Source organism: Manis javanica, chromosome X, assembly GCF_040802235.1.
Source record: "Manis javanica isolate MJ-LG chromosome X, MJ_LKY, whole genome shotgun sequence".
Lineage (NCBI taxonomy): Eukaryota > Metazoa > Chordata > Mammalia > Pholidota > Manidae > Manis > Manis javanica.
The window spans coordinates 107,810,645-107,828,999 of record NC_133174.1 but is presented as its reverse complement, the minus strand read 5'-3'; the positions used below and the strand labels follow the sequence as shown (position 1 = coordinate 107,828,999).

At 46.9% G+C, this 18,355-nt stretch overlaps 1 protein-coding gene across 1 annotated transcript in view; it reads right to left on the bottom strand.

Moving 5' to 3' along the window:
• LOC108388140 (dedicator of cytokinesis protein 11-like) overlaps positions 1 to 17,948 on the bottom strand; it is a 135,527-nt gene extending 117,579 nt beyond the window's left edge. The window contains 1 exon segment of the mRNA XM_073227563.1: positions 17,556 to 17,948. Coding sequence (XP_073083664.1) covers positions 17,556 to 17,657 — 102 coding nt within the window. The 5' untranslated portion in view covers positions 17,658 to 17,948.
• Between the last annotated feature and the right edge of the window lie 407 nt (positions 17,949 to 18,355).

The following is an 18,355-nucleotide window of genomic DNA, read 5'->3' as shown; positions in this document are numbered from 1 at the left end:
TGAAATGTAAGTTCCTCTTGTGATTAACAGTATTAATGTCGGCCAAGGATGACTACAGTCAGCAACCTGAGACACATTTCACATGCAAGAAAGATGACAGCAATTTTAGTTTACATTTCAGAAAATTCACGGTAGGCATCTCTGCCTGTCAGAAATTATAAAGGTAATATAAAACATATCGATGCATATGATGTGCAAGCATGCATGTGGTATGTGTGTGTGCATACATCCACATAAACCCTTCGAAACCTCACTTTATAGAGAATGCCTTGAGTTCAAAATTTGGGGGATACTTAAGCAGATAGGAATGAAAAGCCAATGGGAATTGAAGTCTCTACTTTCTGGACCACCCTAATTTTATTGACTCAACGGAAAGAAAATGTGGGATGTGCAAAGCAATAGGCAAGAAGCTGCGGCATTATAGGGGAAATTATCTTAATAACAATAGCATTGTGCCAACTACTACACAGGTACTAATATGCCACGTAAACTTTTTATGTACATCGCATAAATACAGCAAGTCTGAAAGAATGGAACATGTCTTGAATTCTACTTTTTCTGACTATGAAACTAATACAGTCAATGTAAAACAAATGAATAAACATTTAAAAACAAAATATAAAGAATAAAATTTACTCATAATCCCAGACATACACACTGTTAATATTACCTATACACACATACATCATAAATCCCCACACATACTCTGAGAATGGTTTCTTTGAATGTAACAATAATAGCTAACATTTATTCAGTGCTTCCTGTGTTCCAGGATTTGTTCTAAAGTGCTTTATTTTATTATTTTACTCATTCCTACAGCAACCTTGTGAGGTCAGTTTTATCATCTCTGCTTAACAGATGAGGAAACTGAGGCACAGAGTGATTAACTAAACTCATTTGTATCACACACACATTACTTTGTAAAAAATACGACCATACTTTGCATGCTGTTACATAAACCTAAATTCTTACCCATGTCAATAATAAATGCTGATGTCATTTTAATGACTGCATAGTTTTCTGCTGTCTAGATAAACACTTGCCCAGTCCCTCACTCTTGAACATTTGTTTCAATTTGGGGGTTACTTGTTTTGCTATTATAAACAACTCTGCATGGCCCTGTGAGGTCAATATTCCCGTCTCCATTTTACAAATGAACACAAGGAAGTTCACAAAGTTAAATAGCCTGCCCAAGGCAACACAGTTGTCAGTGGAATAGCCGGAACATTCTAGCACTCTGACTACTACTGTGCATTAGCTCTTTCCACTCTCCTGCCAGCTCCTTAAAGCACTGACACTCTAATGACCCAGAGAGGTTGTCAGCAACTACGGTTAAGAGGCAGAATGAAATCAATCCTCTCTAAAACTAAAGAAATAGCGGTATAGGCTGAAAAATGTTCTCCCTTCACCCCCCAGAATATGCCTCCATCCTCATCTCTGGAATTGCAAATGTTACCTTACGGTGAAAGGGTCTTTCCATGTGTGATTGAGTCAAGGGTCCTGGGATGTGGAGATCAGCCTGGATTATCCGGGTGGCCCCTAAATGCCACCACAAATGACCTTAGAAGAAAGAGGCAAAAGGAGATTTGACAAAGCTGGAAAGAGGAGAATGCCATGTGATCACAGAGGCAGAGACGGGGGCGATGCAGCCACAACCTAAGGAATGCTGGCAGGGACCTGAGCTGAGAGAGGTAAGGAAGGGATCTTTCCCTTAAACTCTCCAGCGGGAGTGCAGCCCAGTGATATTTATTTTGGACTTCTGGCCTCCAGAATTCTATGAAAATAAATCTGTTGCTTTAAGCCCCCTAGTCTGTGGTAATTTGTTACAGCAGCCACAGGAAACCAGTACAACCAGGAGGAGGCGGTTAGCCTGCAGAAGGAGCAATTTGAGGCAAATGGGGCAGGATGGCCATTAGACCTAGGCCCTGCAGGAGAGACAGGGCTCCCTTTAGGAGGGAAGGGCTGGGGGTGCGGTGGGGGTGTACTGCAGGAAGGAAGGAAGAGTCAGCCTCAGCAAAGGCGTGGACGGGAGAAAACATCGCGTGCATCTGGGAAACAGCAATGATCTGGCGTGGTGAGAACACAGGCCACAGGAAGAGATGTGGTGGGAGAAGAGATTCGAAGGGGGGACAGGCGCCTTACTGGTGGACGGGAAGGCAGGCGCATGAAGGCCTGCTTGGAAATCTGGTGCAAATTTACAGTAACGTGGGGCCAATGCAGGTAGAGCTGGTACTTTTTACGGGTTTGAGGATTTTATAATTTTCCCTCATCCTCTCCTGAGAGGCAAGAGAGTGGTGGTCAACTTCTAGCTATTTCAAGATCGGAAGTTTTTTGCTCACTGTCGAGATGGTCCACCCTGACTTGTTAAACCTCTAGGGACACACAGACAAAATCCTGCCTAAATGATTTCTCCAGGGAGGCAGCAAGAAATGTGACGGTGGGGTAGACCGGCTCAGCTCCACCTGGTGTCAACCGGGCGGGTGCTCCTGCTCCCTAGCAAAGCGACTCTTGAGATGTACCTGGACGCTTAAAACGGGTGTGGTTTCTGCCAAATATTACCCCAGCAAAGCAAAGTCCTCCATTAAACTGAGCTACAGGAACTTTGTCTCTCATGCGGAAGGCTTCGCTTTTGAAAGGTCTACTAAGCCAAAGGCCACTCTTTCCCAACTCACCCCAGCAGGAAAAACAAAGTGACGTAAACTGGGCTCTGTGGCTGTAATTATATCATTTCTTAAACTCTTCATTCCGATTTCATAATTCTCCAGATAGAACCTCCACTTCTTTTAGTTGGAACCCAATCCAAACCCAGGACATTTTAGGGGACAACCTTGCCAGATACGTAGCTCCATGACATTCCCTTGGCATCCAGGCCATTGGACTTCCAGAAAAGGCACCCAGCCATCGCTAGCTCAGGCCTTTGGAATTTTCCATCCTTGGCTAAAGAAAAGGTTAAAAAAAAACAAACCACGGCTCTGTCCCATGGACAACACTTTCTGACCAAACACTGAGGAGAGAGGGAAGGAAGAGGTGAGGGAAAAGATGAGAAGGGAAGAGTGTGAGTGTGCCCACAGTAGAATGCAGTGCCCCAGCTCACGGAGGAAGGGAGAAGAAAAGGGCTGGCTATGGGAGAGTAATGGTGGGAGGGCTGGACCAGGGAGCCACACGTGCAGAAGACTTTCCTGGAAGGTGGCCGCACGCAGAGAGATGAACACCACGAGCAGCAGCTGAAGAACATCAGAATGAGAGGACAACAGTTAGTGGGTAGTAGAAAGGGGAAGAAAGCAACTCTGTAGGGAGAGGACATCACTAAGAGGAAGCCAGCCCCAGTGGGGGCCACACTCTGAGAGTCTCAAGGGCCCAGAGGGGCAGCCTCCAATAGCTACCATTCCTGTCCAGCCGGTTTTGCTGCCTGAGGAAAGATGAGTTTGGGAACAGGTGAGATGCTGCTGCGTCTTCCACCCAAGGATGGAGTAGGGCAGGCCGAGCTGGCACGTGAGTCCCCCCACCCTTAGCTCTCAAAAGAAATACGCGGCCACAAGTCTCTGACCTCCATCTAAGTTGGAGAACTGGGCTCCAGTCAGCATCTGCAGTGGAGAACTGCACACAAGTATTCTCTACATTCCTTAATTAATTGCTTTGGGGTCTTGATTTACGCAAGCTGACAATGTGTACTGCCCTCCATCGCCTGAATCAATGTCTACTCCCATTTATTATTTGTCCCAGACAAAACTGTTCCATTTATCTAGTATGATTTCTAAAGGGTTTGATTTCTTCCTGTCTGAATCTAAAAATATACTGCTACCCTCATTAAATATTGTTAATATTTTAATCTCTGATCTCTTGGTCTACTATAATGGAACACACACAAAGAAAAACCCTTCCTTTCATCTTAACTCTTGTTTAATCCTTTAGTTTCCTCAGACTAAGTCCTTGTCTTGCTTCCCCACCCCCACCACCTTGTCCTAAATAGATTTAATCCATTAAAAAGAAATCAGTAGAAATAGATTTTCTGCTTCTCTTTAATTCAAGCACCAGTTCTAAAAGCATTTCCTTTGGGATTTTAGCATGAACTGAAGGAAAATAACTATCTTTTCCCTCAGCGAAGGCAGCTATCTCCCACAGCTCAGCACAGCTCGCTCTCTCTCTTTCTCTCCCTCCCTGTCCAACAACACCCTTGGTTTCTAGTTCCTTCTGGTATATACCACAGCCCCAGATGTTCCCGAGCTCTAAGACGTCAATTCTGTCACGCACCTCATCGACTGAATGCTTCCTACCCAAAAGCTATGAAGGTCAGATGAGGGCCAGTAAAAAAGAAAGCAACAGATCAGTAAAACAATATGAAACATAATATAATAGGCCAGGTTGAAGGGAAAGAGTCCATAATTTGGAGAAAATGAACACAAGTTTCTAGAGATTTAAATAGGACTACAGTTAATACTCTTTCGCATTTTATGGATTAGAGATGAATAGTATATATTTTTTTTATCGAAAAAAAAATTAAGGTAATTCCATTGAAAACACATCAGAATTTTTTAAAATTGAGACGGCTTATAAAGAGAATTGAACTGTTTTCGTATTGAGACAGGGAAAAGGGAAAATGGAACTGGACAAAGTAAAGATGGTTAATGTGTACTTTGTTTCTACAGATTTTTACACACTATCTGGGAGACTCCCAACCTTTCACATAATAATTTTCAGTGCATTACAGCCAGGTCAGCTATCCAAGGGCCTGAAAAAAGACAGGCCAGGCCTCAGAGAAATACTGCTATGGCCAATTAGCATTGATTTAAAAATGGAACGCAAGCCACGTCTAGGATAGAGTGCTTCTTCAGGGCAGTCAAGCTCTCTGCCATCAGCTCATCATGGACATTATATAGATTGGCCAATGCAAATGGGATCGGCCAGGAAGCTTTTGTGATAAGTGTCTCTCTGATGGCAGTGACTGGATTTGGTGAAGAGAGGAAGTTTTCATTTCTCTCTCAATTGAAACCCTCATGAAACCAGAAGGAATCAGAGAGATTTTCCAGGCCAGAATTCTCTCAATTGAAACAAACCATCATGAAACCAGAAGGGATCAGAGAGATTTTCCAGGCCTTCTCTCTGCTTCTCTAATCATATGTTTTAGAAATCCAGCTCTGGGAAAGTGTCCTGCAATTACCTTGGAAATGCAAGAAGGCCGTGCCCGGCCTAACGTGACCTTCAGGATGGGCGAAGTGTCTCCCGCACAGGACGCATGAGCAGTGTCTTGGGGCCTGCCTGCCAAAGTGGTATTCTCTGTGACGTGAAACCATCCCTTTCTCTTTTAAACACACACACTTGCCTCACAACCCTTACCTCTTTACTGTTTTCGTCAGCTGAGGGTGGAAAATTCCATAGGCCCAAGCTGGCTAAGTGCCTACTAAGCGTCTGGCCAGCTCGTATCCTGAAACACCTCAAGTCTGAAAGCAGTGCCCACTTACAAGAACTCCAGACTGAGAGAGTTCTGTGGGGGGAAAAAATGTTCTAATTATGAAGAATTTAAGAAAACATCCAAATTGAAATTGCAGACTGCGAGCCTGTATTGCTTTCTTTCAGCCAAAATTCTCAAAATTCTAATTCTGTGAAGACTTCTGCACCTGGCTAACAGTTTGCCAGTCTATCAGATCCCTGTTCCTCCGCCACCCTAACACTGGTATCCGGGCTTAGAACTCAGCTGAGTCCAGAATTCCACGTTTCCCCCAGCAATGCCCATGCGGTAGGCAGAACAGTGTTTACCAAAGATGTCCACATCTTGACCCCTGGAACCTGTGATATGTTCCCTTACATGGCAAAGGGGGTTCTGCAGCGGTGACTCAGTTAAGGACTGTGAGATGCACAGATGATCCTGGATTATCCAGGCAGGACCAGTGTGGTCATAAGGGTGCTTGGTTCTCAGGGAAGGAGGGAGGTGGAAGAGTTGGAATCAGATGTGACGACACGAGCCGTGTCAGGGTGACATGACGGGGAAAAGGCCTGACCAGCCACTGTGGGCCTGAAGATGGAGGAAAGGGCCATGAGCCAAGGAATGCAGGCGGCCTCTAGAAGCTAGAAAAGGTGAGGTAATGGACTCTCCCCTAGAGCCTCTGTAGGCAATGAGGCCTTGCTGACACCTAGGCATTGGCCTAGTGAAACCCATTTCAGAATTAACCTCCAGAACTGTGAGATGACAAATCTGTGTTGTTTTGAGACACTAAGTTTGTGGCAATTTGTTAACAGCAGCCATAGAAAACTAATGGGCCATGCGTCTAGATCAACCCTTGGCAGGGCCACCGGCTGGACCTCCTCAGCCCAGCACTCTGTCTCCTCTGAGTTCTCTAAGCAGATTCACCCCTTCAGTCCGCACTCCCACTGTGCTGAGCTCAAGCTGTTTTAAGATCAACGTGTGGGTAGAGCAGCCCTCCCCAGGACCAGCAGCAAGACCAGAACTTTCTAGAGGAACTGGGCAACTGGCTGGAAAACCAAAGCAGGGGGTTAGATACAGGGGAGGGGGTCAAGACAAGGACACCACGACTGGGACAGTGACAAAAGGGAATAAGGAGGAAAATAAAAACCGGAAGGATAAAATTTCCGGTCACTAACCGGAAATGGATGGTAAAGATAGGGCAGAAGAGCAGTCTATAGGACTCAAGGCCCAGAACCCGAGCTCTGAATCAAGAGTCTTCTGCTGTCCCCTGCTTAGGCCCAGGCTGGTCTCTTGAGCCTGGAATCATCATGCTTTGGACACTGCAGTGGCTTCAGCTGCATGCAGAGACAGGAGAGAAGGAAGCAGGGAGACAGCCAGGCTTCAGTTACAGAACTGAATCGAGAAGCCTTATGGGATTCTCTTCTGGCTCTCTTGGTGAGAACTCTGCCAGACCGTTTCACTTGGAAGGGGCAGGCAGAGGCAAAGTTCCTCTGCAAGCAGTCATGACAGTCACTGGTCAGGGAGGAGCAACTGTCCCCTTCGGTCAGGTTAGCAATGCTCCACAAGCAACAGAGCATGACTAAACGCTGCTGGGCAGAGGGGGGAGCTATTCCTATGAGCTTTCAAATAATGATTGAATTCAACCTTTCCAACAGTTGATTCAGAGCCTTCTGGACTTCAGTTACTTCTTGGTGCTAAGTTAGGCACCTTGAGAAGGTGGCATTCCCTCCTTCAAGTCTCTAGGAAACCATTTAATGTGCTGAAGCATTAGGAACTTGTTGACCTATGAAAATAAACTGGTTATGCCAACAGCACTCTACTGCTCACTGTGAACACTGAAACCAGGTCCTGCAAGGCATACAGCTGGCAGTTTCTCAAGCGGGAAAACTAAGCTACAAATATAAACGGCATGGAGAGACATATATACGTTGTTATTTTTGGACAGCACTAACCCACTCGAAAAAAATCATAAAAACGGTTCCATGAAAGTGATCCCAGGTACCTCTGCAGAGCCAGTGTTCTGGAGATTTTTTTTTTCCATGGAGTTATTCAAACAGCAGGGAAACCAAGAGCAGCCAATTGCAAACAGTTCTCAAGAATCCTCAGGCTTACTTTGGCAAAGAAAAAAATCTATATTGATCTTGCCCACATTGCTCAGTAACAACCCCACCCCTCTTGTTTTTTCTTTGGCCCTCACCTCCAGCTGAAGAGACCTAAGCTTCTGCAGAAATAAACACTGCTTCCCGATAGAAAGAGATCATCACCACATAAAAAGAACTTCCTCCACCTGATTTGCTGCAGAATCTGGCCCAGGAGCTAGGGGTTCTTCACCTGATTCCTCCAAAAGGACTCAAGGCACCTGGAGTTCATTTCCCGTTCTGTCATTTCGTAAATATGGATGACTACAACCTGCCTCACTTGAAACCATGCCTCTTTTCCCCACGTGCAGAAGGCGGCGGGGGGTGGGGGACACCAGTGCAGTGTTTAACAGTGATCTGCAAGAATATGCAAGGTCAGACACCTAACAGCATTTGTAACTCTTCATAAGAGTGGGTCCATCAGAATACATGGTCTTGTTATCATCTTAAGAACACTGTATACAAATGTATTCCCTAGCCTCCTGACACACTTCACTGCAACACTTCAAATAAAGATGTTCTGTCTCAGAGGCTTGGAAGAACACTTGACTTCTTAGTTACATCTCCCCCAGTGAAATATTTCACTCAGTAGGGAAGGCAACATGATGGGATGCTGAAGTAACAGAGCACCTTCAAACCTTTCTCAGCAGCTTGAAACATACACAGCCCAACACAAGCTGTCTCAAGAAAAGCAAAAATACAACTTCTTGTGAGTGATAAACTCAATGGACAATAAAAACAAGGTGAAGAATTGCAGGAAATCATTAATAGCAAATTTGGGCGTGACTGTGTGAGGTCATACATAAGACAATAAAGCACATGTCCCTGGAACAGCTGGCTTACTTTCCACAACATCAACTCTGCTGGTAACCTGCACACATGATTCCTAACAGAACTTACTCTGCTACCACAAAACCAGAATAGCCAAATATAAAAGTACATTAATTTCTTAGGAGACCTTTAAGCTTTAAAATTTTTTCCACTCAAATACACGTTTCCAAAATAGATCTTTAAAAAGGTATCTGAACTTCAATATTCACTTGATTCCTTTAAAAAATGCTGCAATAAACACAGAGAAGACAAGTAGTGAATCTACAACATCTTACTACGCTGATGGACAGTGACTGTAATGGGGTTTGTGGGGGCACTTGGTGAAGGCGGGACCCTACTAAACATAATGTTCTTCATGTAATTGTAATGATAACAACAAAAAAAAGGCAGAAGTGGGAAAGAAAAAAAAAATGCTTCGATAACCCCTATGTTTATCGCAGCACTATTTACAATAGCCAAGAAATGGAAGCAACCTAAATGTCCATCAGTAGATGAATGGATAAAGAAGATGTGGTACATATACACAATGGAATATTATTCAGCCATAAGAAGAAAACAAATCCTATCATTTGCAACAACATGGATGGAGCTAGAGGGTATTATGCTCAGTGAAACAAGCCAGGCGGAGAAAGACAAGCACCAAATGATTTCACTCATATGTGGAGTATAAGAATAAAGGAAAACTGAAGGAACAAAACAGCAGCAGAATCATAGAACCCAAGAATGGACTAACAGTTACCAAAGGGAAAGGGACTGAGGAGGATGTGTGGGAAGGGAGGGATAAGAGAGTGGGGGGAAGCAAGGGGGTATTACAATTAGCATGTATAATTGGCATGTGGGGGGGGCATGGGGAGGGCTGTGTAACACATGGAAGACAAGTAGTGATTCTACGCTGATGGATAGTGACTGTAATGGGGTGTGTGGGCTGGGGGGGTGCTTGGTGAAGGGGGGAGCCTAGTAAACAATGTTCTTCCTGTAATTGTAGATTAATGATAACAAAATTAAAAAAATGCTGCAATATCCACTTGATTCTCGAAAGTGAGGATTAATGAGTGTAAGGGATGTCAGTAAAGTTTTGACAGGGATAGCAAAGAGCGTTGAAGTTCTACATTTCCATACAGAGCCCAATTCTCCTCTATCCATCCCTTTGCATAAACCCACCCTGAACAGCCTGTCACAAAGGTGAGTGCTTCTGCCAAGGGCCCCGCATGCATGTTCCGCAGACTGGAGGCCCTTCCCTTGTCCACCGTAAGACACCTGGGAATAGTAATGAGAGCCACCAGTCATGAGTGCTCTCCATGTGTCAAGCCCTGCTCTAAGGGCTTCCCGTGCAAAACTCCTTTAAGCCTTTCAACAAGCCCTTGACTTGAGAGGGTTATCAAGACACAGGAAGGTTAAATAACGGGCACAAGGTCACTCAGCTAGTAAGTAGCTGAGTCGAACTTTGAACCTGTGCTACGTCCTACCAGGGCCCACTTGTAACCACTCCGCTCTGACAAGCATGAGCTTCTAGGCAGTGGAGCTAACTGAGCCTGGCTCGTTGCCCCAGTTACTGATCTGGGAGCCTTCAGGGTAGGGCCCCGCAAGAATCATGGCATCTGGCTCTAGTTTGACACAGGCACAAGCCCCTCTGCACTCCTGTCAAAAGCTCAAGGACACCAAGAGATCTAAATCCCAAAGAGGTATGTGTCATAAAGTCACCATTAGGTTTTACAGAAAAGGGGAAATGGTTCTAGCTCCTTCTCCCTCCTGTGGTTTCTGGCCTCCCCTTCCATGTTAAAAAGAGCTAATCATTTTCAACATGCCTTACTGGCCATCCTGTATCTCAGCAGAAAGCAAAACCAGGTAGGTTCCTGACTCCTCTGAACTGAATTCCAACAGATAGGCAAGGGGGCTTCCTGAGGTTTGGGACACTGGGGATTTTGGAAGGTGGCAAGCACTTCTTATAGTCCATAGAGGTCTCAGAAAAGAATGGCAAGGAGAGCTACACGTGGCTGCTATATACAAATTTCTCAGTGTTAAATTACTAATCATTTACTTTCTCCGTTCCCATAAAAAATAAAAAAATTTAAAAAGAAGCCTCTGTGGTCAAATGTGGGAAATGCCATAGAGATTAACACTGCTCATCAGCGAAGACCTATTTAACATTGTTGAAGCCAAAAAGAACCAAACTCTGGAAAAACATTAAGGATCATGAAAAAGAGCGTGGGGGGGGTGGGGGCGGGGGTGTGAGTGCAGACGATGAACTAACCGAACTTGCAAGGCAGAACCACCAGTCTCCTGCCCTGTGCTTCTATCTTGTCTATTTCCGTCATTTGCATACATCTAATCTCCCTTCCTGCCAGTGAGTTACTTTCAGGCAGGAAACATCCTATTCGCCTGCCTCAGTCACCTGGGGAAAGGAGGCCTATGGGCCTCTCGGCCCCAACTGCTTGAACCCTGGCAGGTCGAGCTGCCCAGGGGGTGACCTAACTTCCCAGAGCCACTCTAACTGGAAGTCTGGGGCTGGCCTCCAAGCCCATTCCTCCCAGCCCTGCCTCCCACTTCCCAAATCACCCCCAAAGGTGCAAACCTCTTTAATCAGCTAATCTCGCCTACAATCTCATCTCATCTGGGTCAGCTCAGTCCTGGCTCTTCCTCCCTTTCCTGATTCCATTTGGAACACTTTCTTCTCCCCCAAGAACCCTAATCTTTTGCCAAAACAACAACACTACACTACATGCTTAGCCTCTCCCTAGAATGTTCTCTGCGAGCACCCTGCTTCACTGAAACCTAGCTCTGCCCCGCCAACCCTCTCGAGAGTTGGGGTTGCTCATTTTCTTTTCCCTTTCTCTATCACCAAACAAGCTTCCCCTGCTGTTCACCCAAACTGAGAAGCCTCAGTCGTCTTGACTCCATCTCCAATCTCTCTCCCTCCCACTTCTTCCTCCCCCATACTCTCCCTTCAAAATTCACCAAATCCTGTCAATATTATCAGTGAAACAAACATCTCCTACGTCTTCACCCTTATCTCCATTCTCACTGCCTTAGTTAAAGCCTTCGTTATCTCTGTCCAGAACTGTGTAACTATATTTTAACTAGTTACCCAGCCTCCCAACACCTTATCCATCCAATATATTGTTGCCAGCGTATTACCTGCTGGGTACCAACAGCATTCCAGGCACTGTGGGTGCCACTGGGAGTAGAGATGAATACACAGTCCCTGACTTCTTGACCCATGTCCAGAATGGGTAAGAAACCCCACCTCCTCCACTGTATTTTGTGATAGACCCTTCTAGAACACTTTTTCCCCCCCACCAGATCTCTTTCTTTAAGCTTTACGAATCACTTTATACATCAGACACTTTCCACATATTACCTTCTTTAATCCTCCCAAGAACTCCGCTAAGTAGGTAGAACTGTTCATCCCCATTTCACAGATGAGGAAAATGAGATCTGGTTACTTGCCTTAGTTCACAGTGTAAGCAGGTGACAGAGGTCCGATTCAAGCCCAGGGCTCTGCCTCTCGAATTCAAGGACACTGCAACCTTGGAAGAGACCCCCCCGAATAGGGTGACCGTGATCAGGGAAGAATCCTGAAACCAAGTCATGTGAAGAATGAAGGCTCTTTGGCTTTGTGAAGAGTGGCTTTAAAAATGACATGGTGACTGCCTCCAAATATTTGAAGGGTTGTCATGTGAAAGAGGAAGCGAACATATTCTGTGTGGATCCAAACTGCAGAGCTAGGCCTGGCTGGTGGTAAACTTACGGAGCCCAAGTTCATGAACCTTTTCCAACAGAGTGGTCTAATAGGCAGGGAGTGTTTAAGGAGAAACTAAATAACCGTTTGTCAGGGGCCCCTGCCTTGGGTGGGCAAGTGGTCTAGATCAGTGCTTCTGTGCACATCAGAATCACCTTGGGTAGTTTTTAAAAATACATTAAAAATGCCTGGCCCCAAGATTTTATACAGGATCTTGCGCAAATTATGTCTATTTCATTCAAAGTATAATGGAAAGCCATTGGAGGCCTGAAACAGGAACAAAATTCCAATTTACATTTTTTTTTAAATTTATGAAGCTGCTTTGTGAACAACAGACTATAGAATTAAAGAAAAACAATGCAGAACCAATGAGAGCGCACTAAAATTATTTGATTCTTAACCCAGAATATTTTTTCAATAAAAAAGTCAGTCCAGAATTAAAAAAAAAAAAAAATGCCTGGCCCCACCCGACTTATCGAAACAGAATCTTGGGGGTGGAGATGGTTATTGCAAGAACTACAAATAAGGAAATCAGTCTGTAAGAAGGTTCTCTCAAACCCTCAAAAGAACACAAATGGCTACTCAACATAATGAAAAACTGTCCAAGAATAATCAAAGAAATGCAAATAGAACAGAGATGTACTATTTATCAGATGACAAAGATTTTAAAATATTAATAAATAACCAGTGTTGGGATGGAAGATGGGAAATAAACACTTTCCATATTCTGATGAAAGAGTAAATAGTAACAACTTTCTGCAGAGCAATTTAGCAGCATGTGTAAGAGGGGTTTTCAATATTCAAAATGTTTGAGCAAGCAATTCCAATGCTAGAAATTTATCCTAAAAGGACAATCTGGCAAGTTTGAAAATGTCTGCTCAAAGATGTTCATTCAGTTCATGTTTATAGCAGCGCTGCCCTAAAGGATTTTCTGCAGTGATGGAGATGGTCCTTATCTGTGCAGTCCTGTGTGGTAGCCACTAGCCACATGTGGCTATTGAGCCCTTGAACTGTGGCAAATGCAGGTTAGGAGCTGATTTTTGTAATTAATTTACACTTAGATGTAAATCACCATAGGTGGCTAATAGCTACTGTACTGGACAACTCATGTTTATACCACCACAAAACTAGAAATTCTCAAAACAGCAAACAATAAAGGATGATTGCCTATGGTACACCCACAGTGGAATTTCTGGCAGTCATTCCAAATGATCATGTAGATTTATATTTATTGATATGAAGAAATGTTCCTAAGATCTTGGTAAGTGAAATCATTTAAGCTTGTGATATATTTCTTCAATCCATGTCTTCATATACATATATACACACACACAAAGACAGAAGTTTCAACATATATACATTAGAATGTTAACAGAGTCCCTCTGAATATATGATAATTGTTTGTTTTTCTAACTTTTCTACAACAAACATGCATTTACTACATAATAAAGCAATAAGCATTGTTTTAGAAGGCTTACTGATGATGGGAAAACAATCAACCCAGAAAATTTGTTTAACATGTTCATCGTAGAAAACAAATTCTACCATTTGGTGCTTCAAAGAGGGATCAGTGAGGTGGCCTCTGGTTTCACAGTCAGTAAACTCTGCAGTGCGCTTTTGGGACAGATCCTCCAGGAATGACTTGCCCTGGGGTTTCCTAACCTGGAGAAGCGAACAGGAGTAGTGCCTCTCAGTTCGTTCAGAGCAGAGCTAAGTCTGAGAACTGGAAACGCTTGGCTTTATTCCACTGTGTTGCTTTGTCCTATATTAAGAACCTTCCACAAATTCCCCTGGGAAGGGGGAGCGGAGCAGGGGAGCTGATTCATTTTCAGGCCTTCCCTAAATGTGAACCTCAAGAACATTCCACGCAAAGCTAGGTGTGTGTGGCAGGTAGGGGGCGTCCACAGCTGCACACGGTTTTCAGCCATTCTCAGCTTTTGGAGAGGTTTTCTCTACTAGAGTTACATGAAATCTGGTCGGGGCCAGCCAGGGAGTGGTGTACGCACCGTCCTGCCTCAAGGGGCTAAACCCGTAATATCTAGCAACGCTTTCCTGATCCTTTGGTGCACAAGGAATTGAAGGTAAGTTCAGCAGCAGCAAAACAGTATTTAAACACCTACAAGATGACTTTCCCAAGCTGACACAATGACTCCTCTTAAGAGCAGCCAGAATGCAACAGGTGTTATCAAATGCCTTTGTTCCCCTTGAGGTACAAATTAGCTATATTCTGAACTGTAACAAAAACAGCAGGAAAACTCTGCATGTTAAATGTGTGTATACGTAAACACCTGTTAATCACATACACTCTCAGTTATAATATTCTTCCCCAAACCTCTCTTGAGAGATCTCTGCCGGTGGTTAATTCTGTAATTATCCCTTTGCCTGGGTTAAAACCGACCGTAAAAATGCCAAACTTACCAGAAAAGGCAGCAATGAAGTAGGGTCTCTATCTGCTTCGTTACGTAGTTAATAAACCCGTGGAAGCACTAATATGTGAACAAAGGGTTGAACACACCACTACGTGCTGTTTACAGCCCAGGCCTCCTGAATTTTTCAAACAGTGAGCAAAACTGAACGATGTGAACAACATGCCAGCAAGGGGTGTAATAGTAAAAAAAAAAAAAATCTAAACAGGAAATACCGTCTATTTCTCCACCTTGAAGGGTTTTCCAAGTTTTCCTGAGAGATGCAGCACATGAAAGCTTGTCCTGTTCCAGGAATTGCTCCATAGTAAAGTCCTGTGGATATGGGACTGCATGTTCAAAGCCCTAGTGTCAGTGTCCTGGGTTTATAGCAGCAAGTGTAACTCCCACCTCAGCTGTCCCTAATAAACACTTTGGGGCTTAAATCAGCAAAGAATCAGAAGTTATGGTAGCAGCTGCAACATGGTCCACTTGCTCTCCAGCCACCCGTGGCTTTGCTAACTTTGGTTAACAGCTCTGTGTCAGAAAAGCAGGGGCCAAGAAAGAGAGCCTTTTAGGAGAATCCACTCCATTTAATGACTGTTTCCTTATTTATTAACTGAGTGAACTGCTCAAAAATAGCACTCACTAAAGTGCTATGAATAACCTAACATAGATTTGTGTGCATAATCTGAATGTCCTACTGACAAATACATACACAGAGTCCCAACCCAGGTGGGAACTAAGGAAAGTCATCACATTCCCTTCTGATTACAGGGCACCTAACATTGTGTCTTGCACACAGTAGGGGCCCAACAGATACTGATTTAGATTCCTAGAATCTGTTCTCCACTCACAAAATCTCAAAGTGGATCACAGACCAGAGTAGTAAATAAATATCATTCCTGTGCCTTGCGTGGTAAAAATCTGTGGCCTCCGTGCCAAGTCAGCTAGGCAGGCAGTGGCTCCCCAAAGAGTCTCCCCCTCCTAACAGGTTTTCCAGCTTTACCACAAAGTCACTGGTTAGGAAGGGTCAGGTGCACCTGTGCTACCCCAAATTATTTTTAAAACTAGAAATTTAGGCAAGAATGCTAATGTTAACTTTTTGCCGCTGAGGGTGGCAGGTCAGACGCTGGTCACATCCCAGTGGAGGTTTGCTGTGTCCCATTTATTCTCTTGAGGCCATCTGTCTGTCCACTTCACAGGCTCCCTTCACACGCTGTGGTAGAGGGCCAGCCACCAGTGCTGAAGCAAAGCTTGCTTTCTTCCTGAATTTAGGAAAGCAGTTCCTGTGCTCGGCGGACTGACTCACTTAATCATCACCCAAGACTAGAGCCCTGGTATAAATGCCCTGCAAACAGCTTGCCATCCTCCCTAAACTGGCTGTTGATGACAATCAAGGTTCCAATCTGACCCCAACAGGACCTCATTCTAAAGTCAGTGGGACACACAATAACCCAAGTCCATTAAAACAACATTAAAGGTATGGGTTTAGCTGTGCTGAACAGCGGGATAAACTTTCAAGGATCCGGCCACGGAGAGAGAGATTTCTTTAAAGTCACTTGGCTTTGCACAGTTGTAGCTATTGAGGATCAGATCTTTATCTCAAAGGTACGTATTTTACCTTTGATACTCCTCCAGAACTACCAGTAATGTGAACTTTCCCCACTGTTGGGATCAGGCCCCTAGCCTCCCTTTAATGTTGCTTTTATCGCAGATTCTACAAGATCAACAGAAAAATTACAAGGAAAAGCTGTTAAATTCCCTTCCGATGATAAGTTGTTTTAACAAAAAAGAGCCCACTCTTAACGGGTGAAATTCAAACACGGCAGACGACACGCTCGCTGTAAGGAGAGGAAACGGAGACAAAAACGAGCGAGCAAAAACCCCCAAATCCAAAGTAACAAAACAAACGCTAATTAACCAGCCTGACTGCTTATTTAGGGTTCCCTTGCTAGTCCAGAAAACTGACGACGAGCGCCTCAAAAACAGGAGGAGCCAGTGCCCATTAGCACCCGTCCGCCTTCCTCCCGAGTCAGACAATCAAGATGGGGCTAAGAGTGCGATGGGAGAGTTCCCAGGGGGACAGAGCGCTTTCAAATCCCCATCCCCCAGCCCTGCCGGCTTGGAGGTACCCCTGGCCCTGGGCGGTGGGGCTGACTCCAGGTCCTCCATCCCTGGACTGGCACAAACCATCTTCCCCCAAACCCCACGGCCCCACCTCCTTGCCTCTGGAGCGCTCCAGGGTCCCTCGCCTGGCAGCGGCCGAGCCCTCACACACCTGCCCCGGAACCCCGTTGTTTCCAAAGCCCCTCCCTCCGCGGCAGCAGCACCCCTCACACACCCTTCACCTCCCTCTCCCCAGCAGCAGGAGGAAGTCGCTCGGCTTCCTCTGTTCTCCTCGCCCACGGAGCTTGGGCACCCGGGGCTTTCTGGGTGCGGTTCTTTTTTGTGTGCACGGTGTGTGTGTGTGTGTGTGCGTGCGCGCGCGCGCTTGTGTGCACGGTGTGTGTGTGTGTGTGTGTGTGTGTGTGTGTGTGTGTGTGCGCGCGCGCGAATGTGCCTGTGCAAAGGGCTCATCGCATCCTTCCGCCTGAGCTGCCTCAGGTGCCCGCGGGAGGGAATCGCGGTATTGTCGATCCCTAGGTCCCCGCTCTTTGTGCCGCGTCTAGAGCAGCGCGAGGTCCGCTCCGTAGCTCACTCCCCCGGCCGGGGCTCCGATTCACAGCGCCCGCCTCCAACGCAGCCCTCCGAGCCCCCACGGCCCGTCGGCGTCCAGCAGGGCGCACGCCTCCCCGCGCCCGGCAGCTGCGGCGCTGTTGTCAGCGGGCGCCTGGGACCCGGACTGCAGCAAGCGGCGGCCAGGGCGAAAACTTCACGGAAGCGGAGAAAGCGAGCGCGTCGCGCACTAGGCGGCCGCCGCGAGCGCCGTTCAGAACCCGAGCCCCAGCGCGCGGGAAAGCCACCCGGTCGCTCCCGCCCGGAGCGCGTCCCCCAGGGCGCCGCGTCCCCCGGCCACTCACCAGCACCACCGAGCCCCGCACGGCCTCCGACACGCTCTGCCGGAGCTCGGCCGCCGTGCCGGGCTTGCTGAGCCGCTTGGTGAATTTGCGCACTTCGGCCATGGCAGCGGCGGGCGTACTCACTGCGCCGGGCCGGGGCGGCCGCGGCCGCGGCCGCTGCTGCTGCTGCTGCTGCTACTGCTGCTCCCTCTGTTTACACGCCGGCCGACCGGCCACATCGCAGCTCCGCGGCGGCGCGGCTCCCGCTGCTCCTCCTTCCCTCCCGCTGCTCCTCCCTCGTTCCCTCCTTCCCTCCTTCCCTCCTCGGCTGGCTCGCCCGCTCCCCGTCCTGCCCCACGGCGGCGGCGGCGGCCTCTCCCTCCCCAGGAGAGCGAGCTTCGCTCGCGACCCGCCCGGGGTGGAGGGTGTGTCCACTGGAGAGGAAGGCTGTGTAGAGGGGGAGGGAGCACTGCGGGGGGAGGGGGGAAGCGAGGGTCACGAGGGAAGAGGGGGGAAGTGGCAACGTCTCGGGCTCCGCCCGCAGCTGAGGTGCTGGTGCAGCAGCATCCGGGAGGGGAGCTCTGGCTGTTTCATTTTGCGCGCGCGTGCGTGCGTGCGTGCGTCCGTGTGTGTGGTGGGGGGGGTGGGGGGGGTGGGGGGGTAGGTGGTGGGTTGCAGTGCCCGTAGGAGGGCTGGGGATTCTGGTGTCCCCACACTCCGCAAGCCCCCAGGGCCGTGGCAGCGAGGGGCTGGGAGACTACGTGGGGCTGCCGCCTATTGTGTTCACGCCAGGAAGGGGTCGTGCGGTGTCGAAGGAGGAC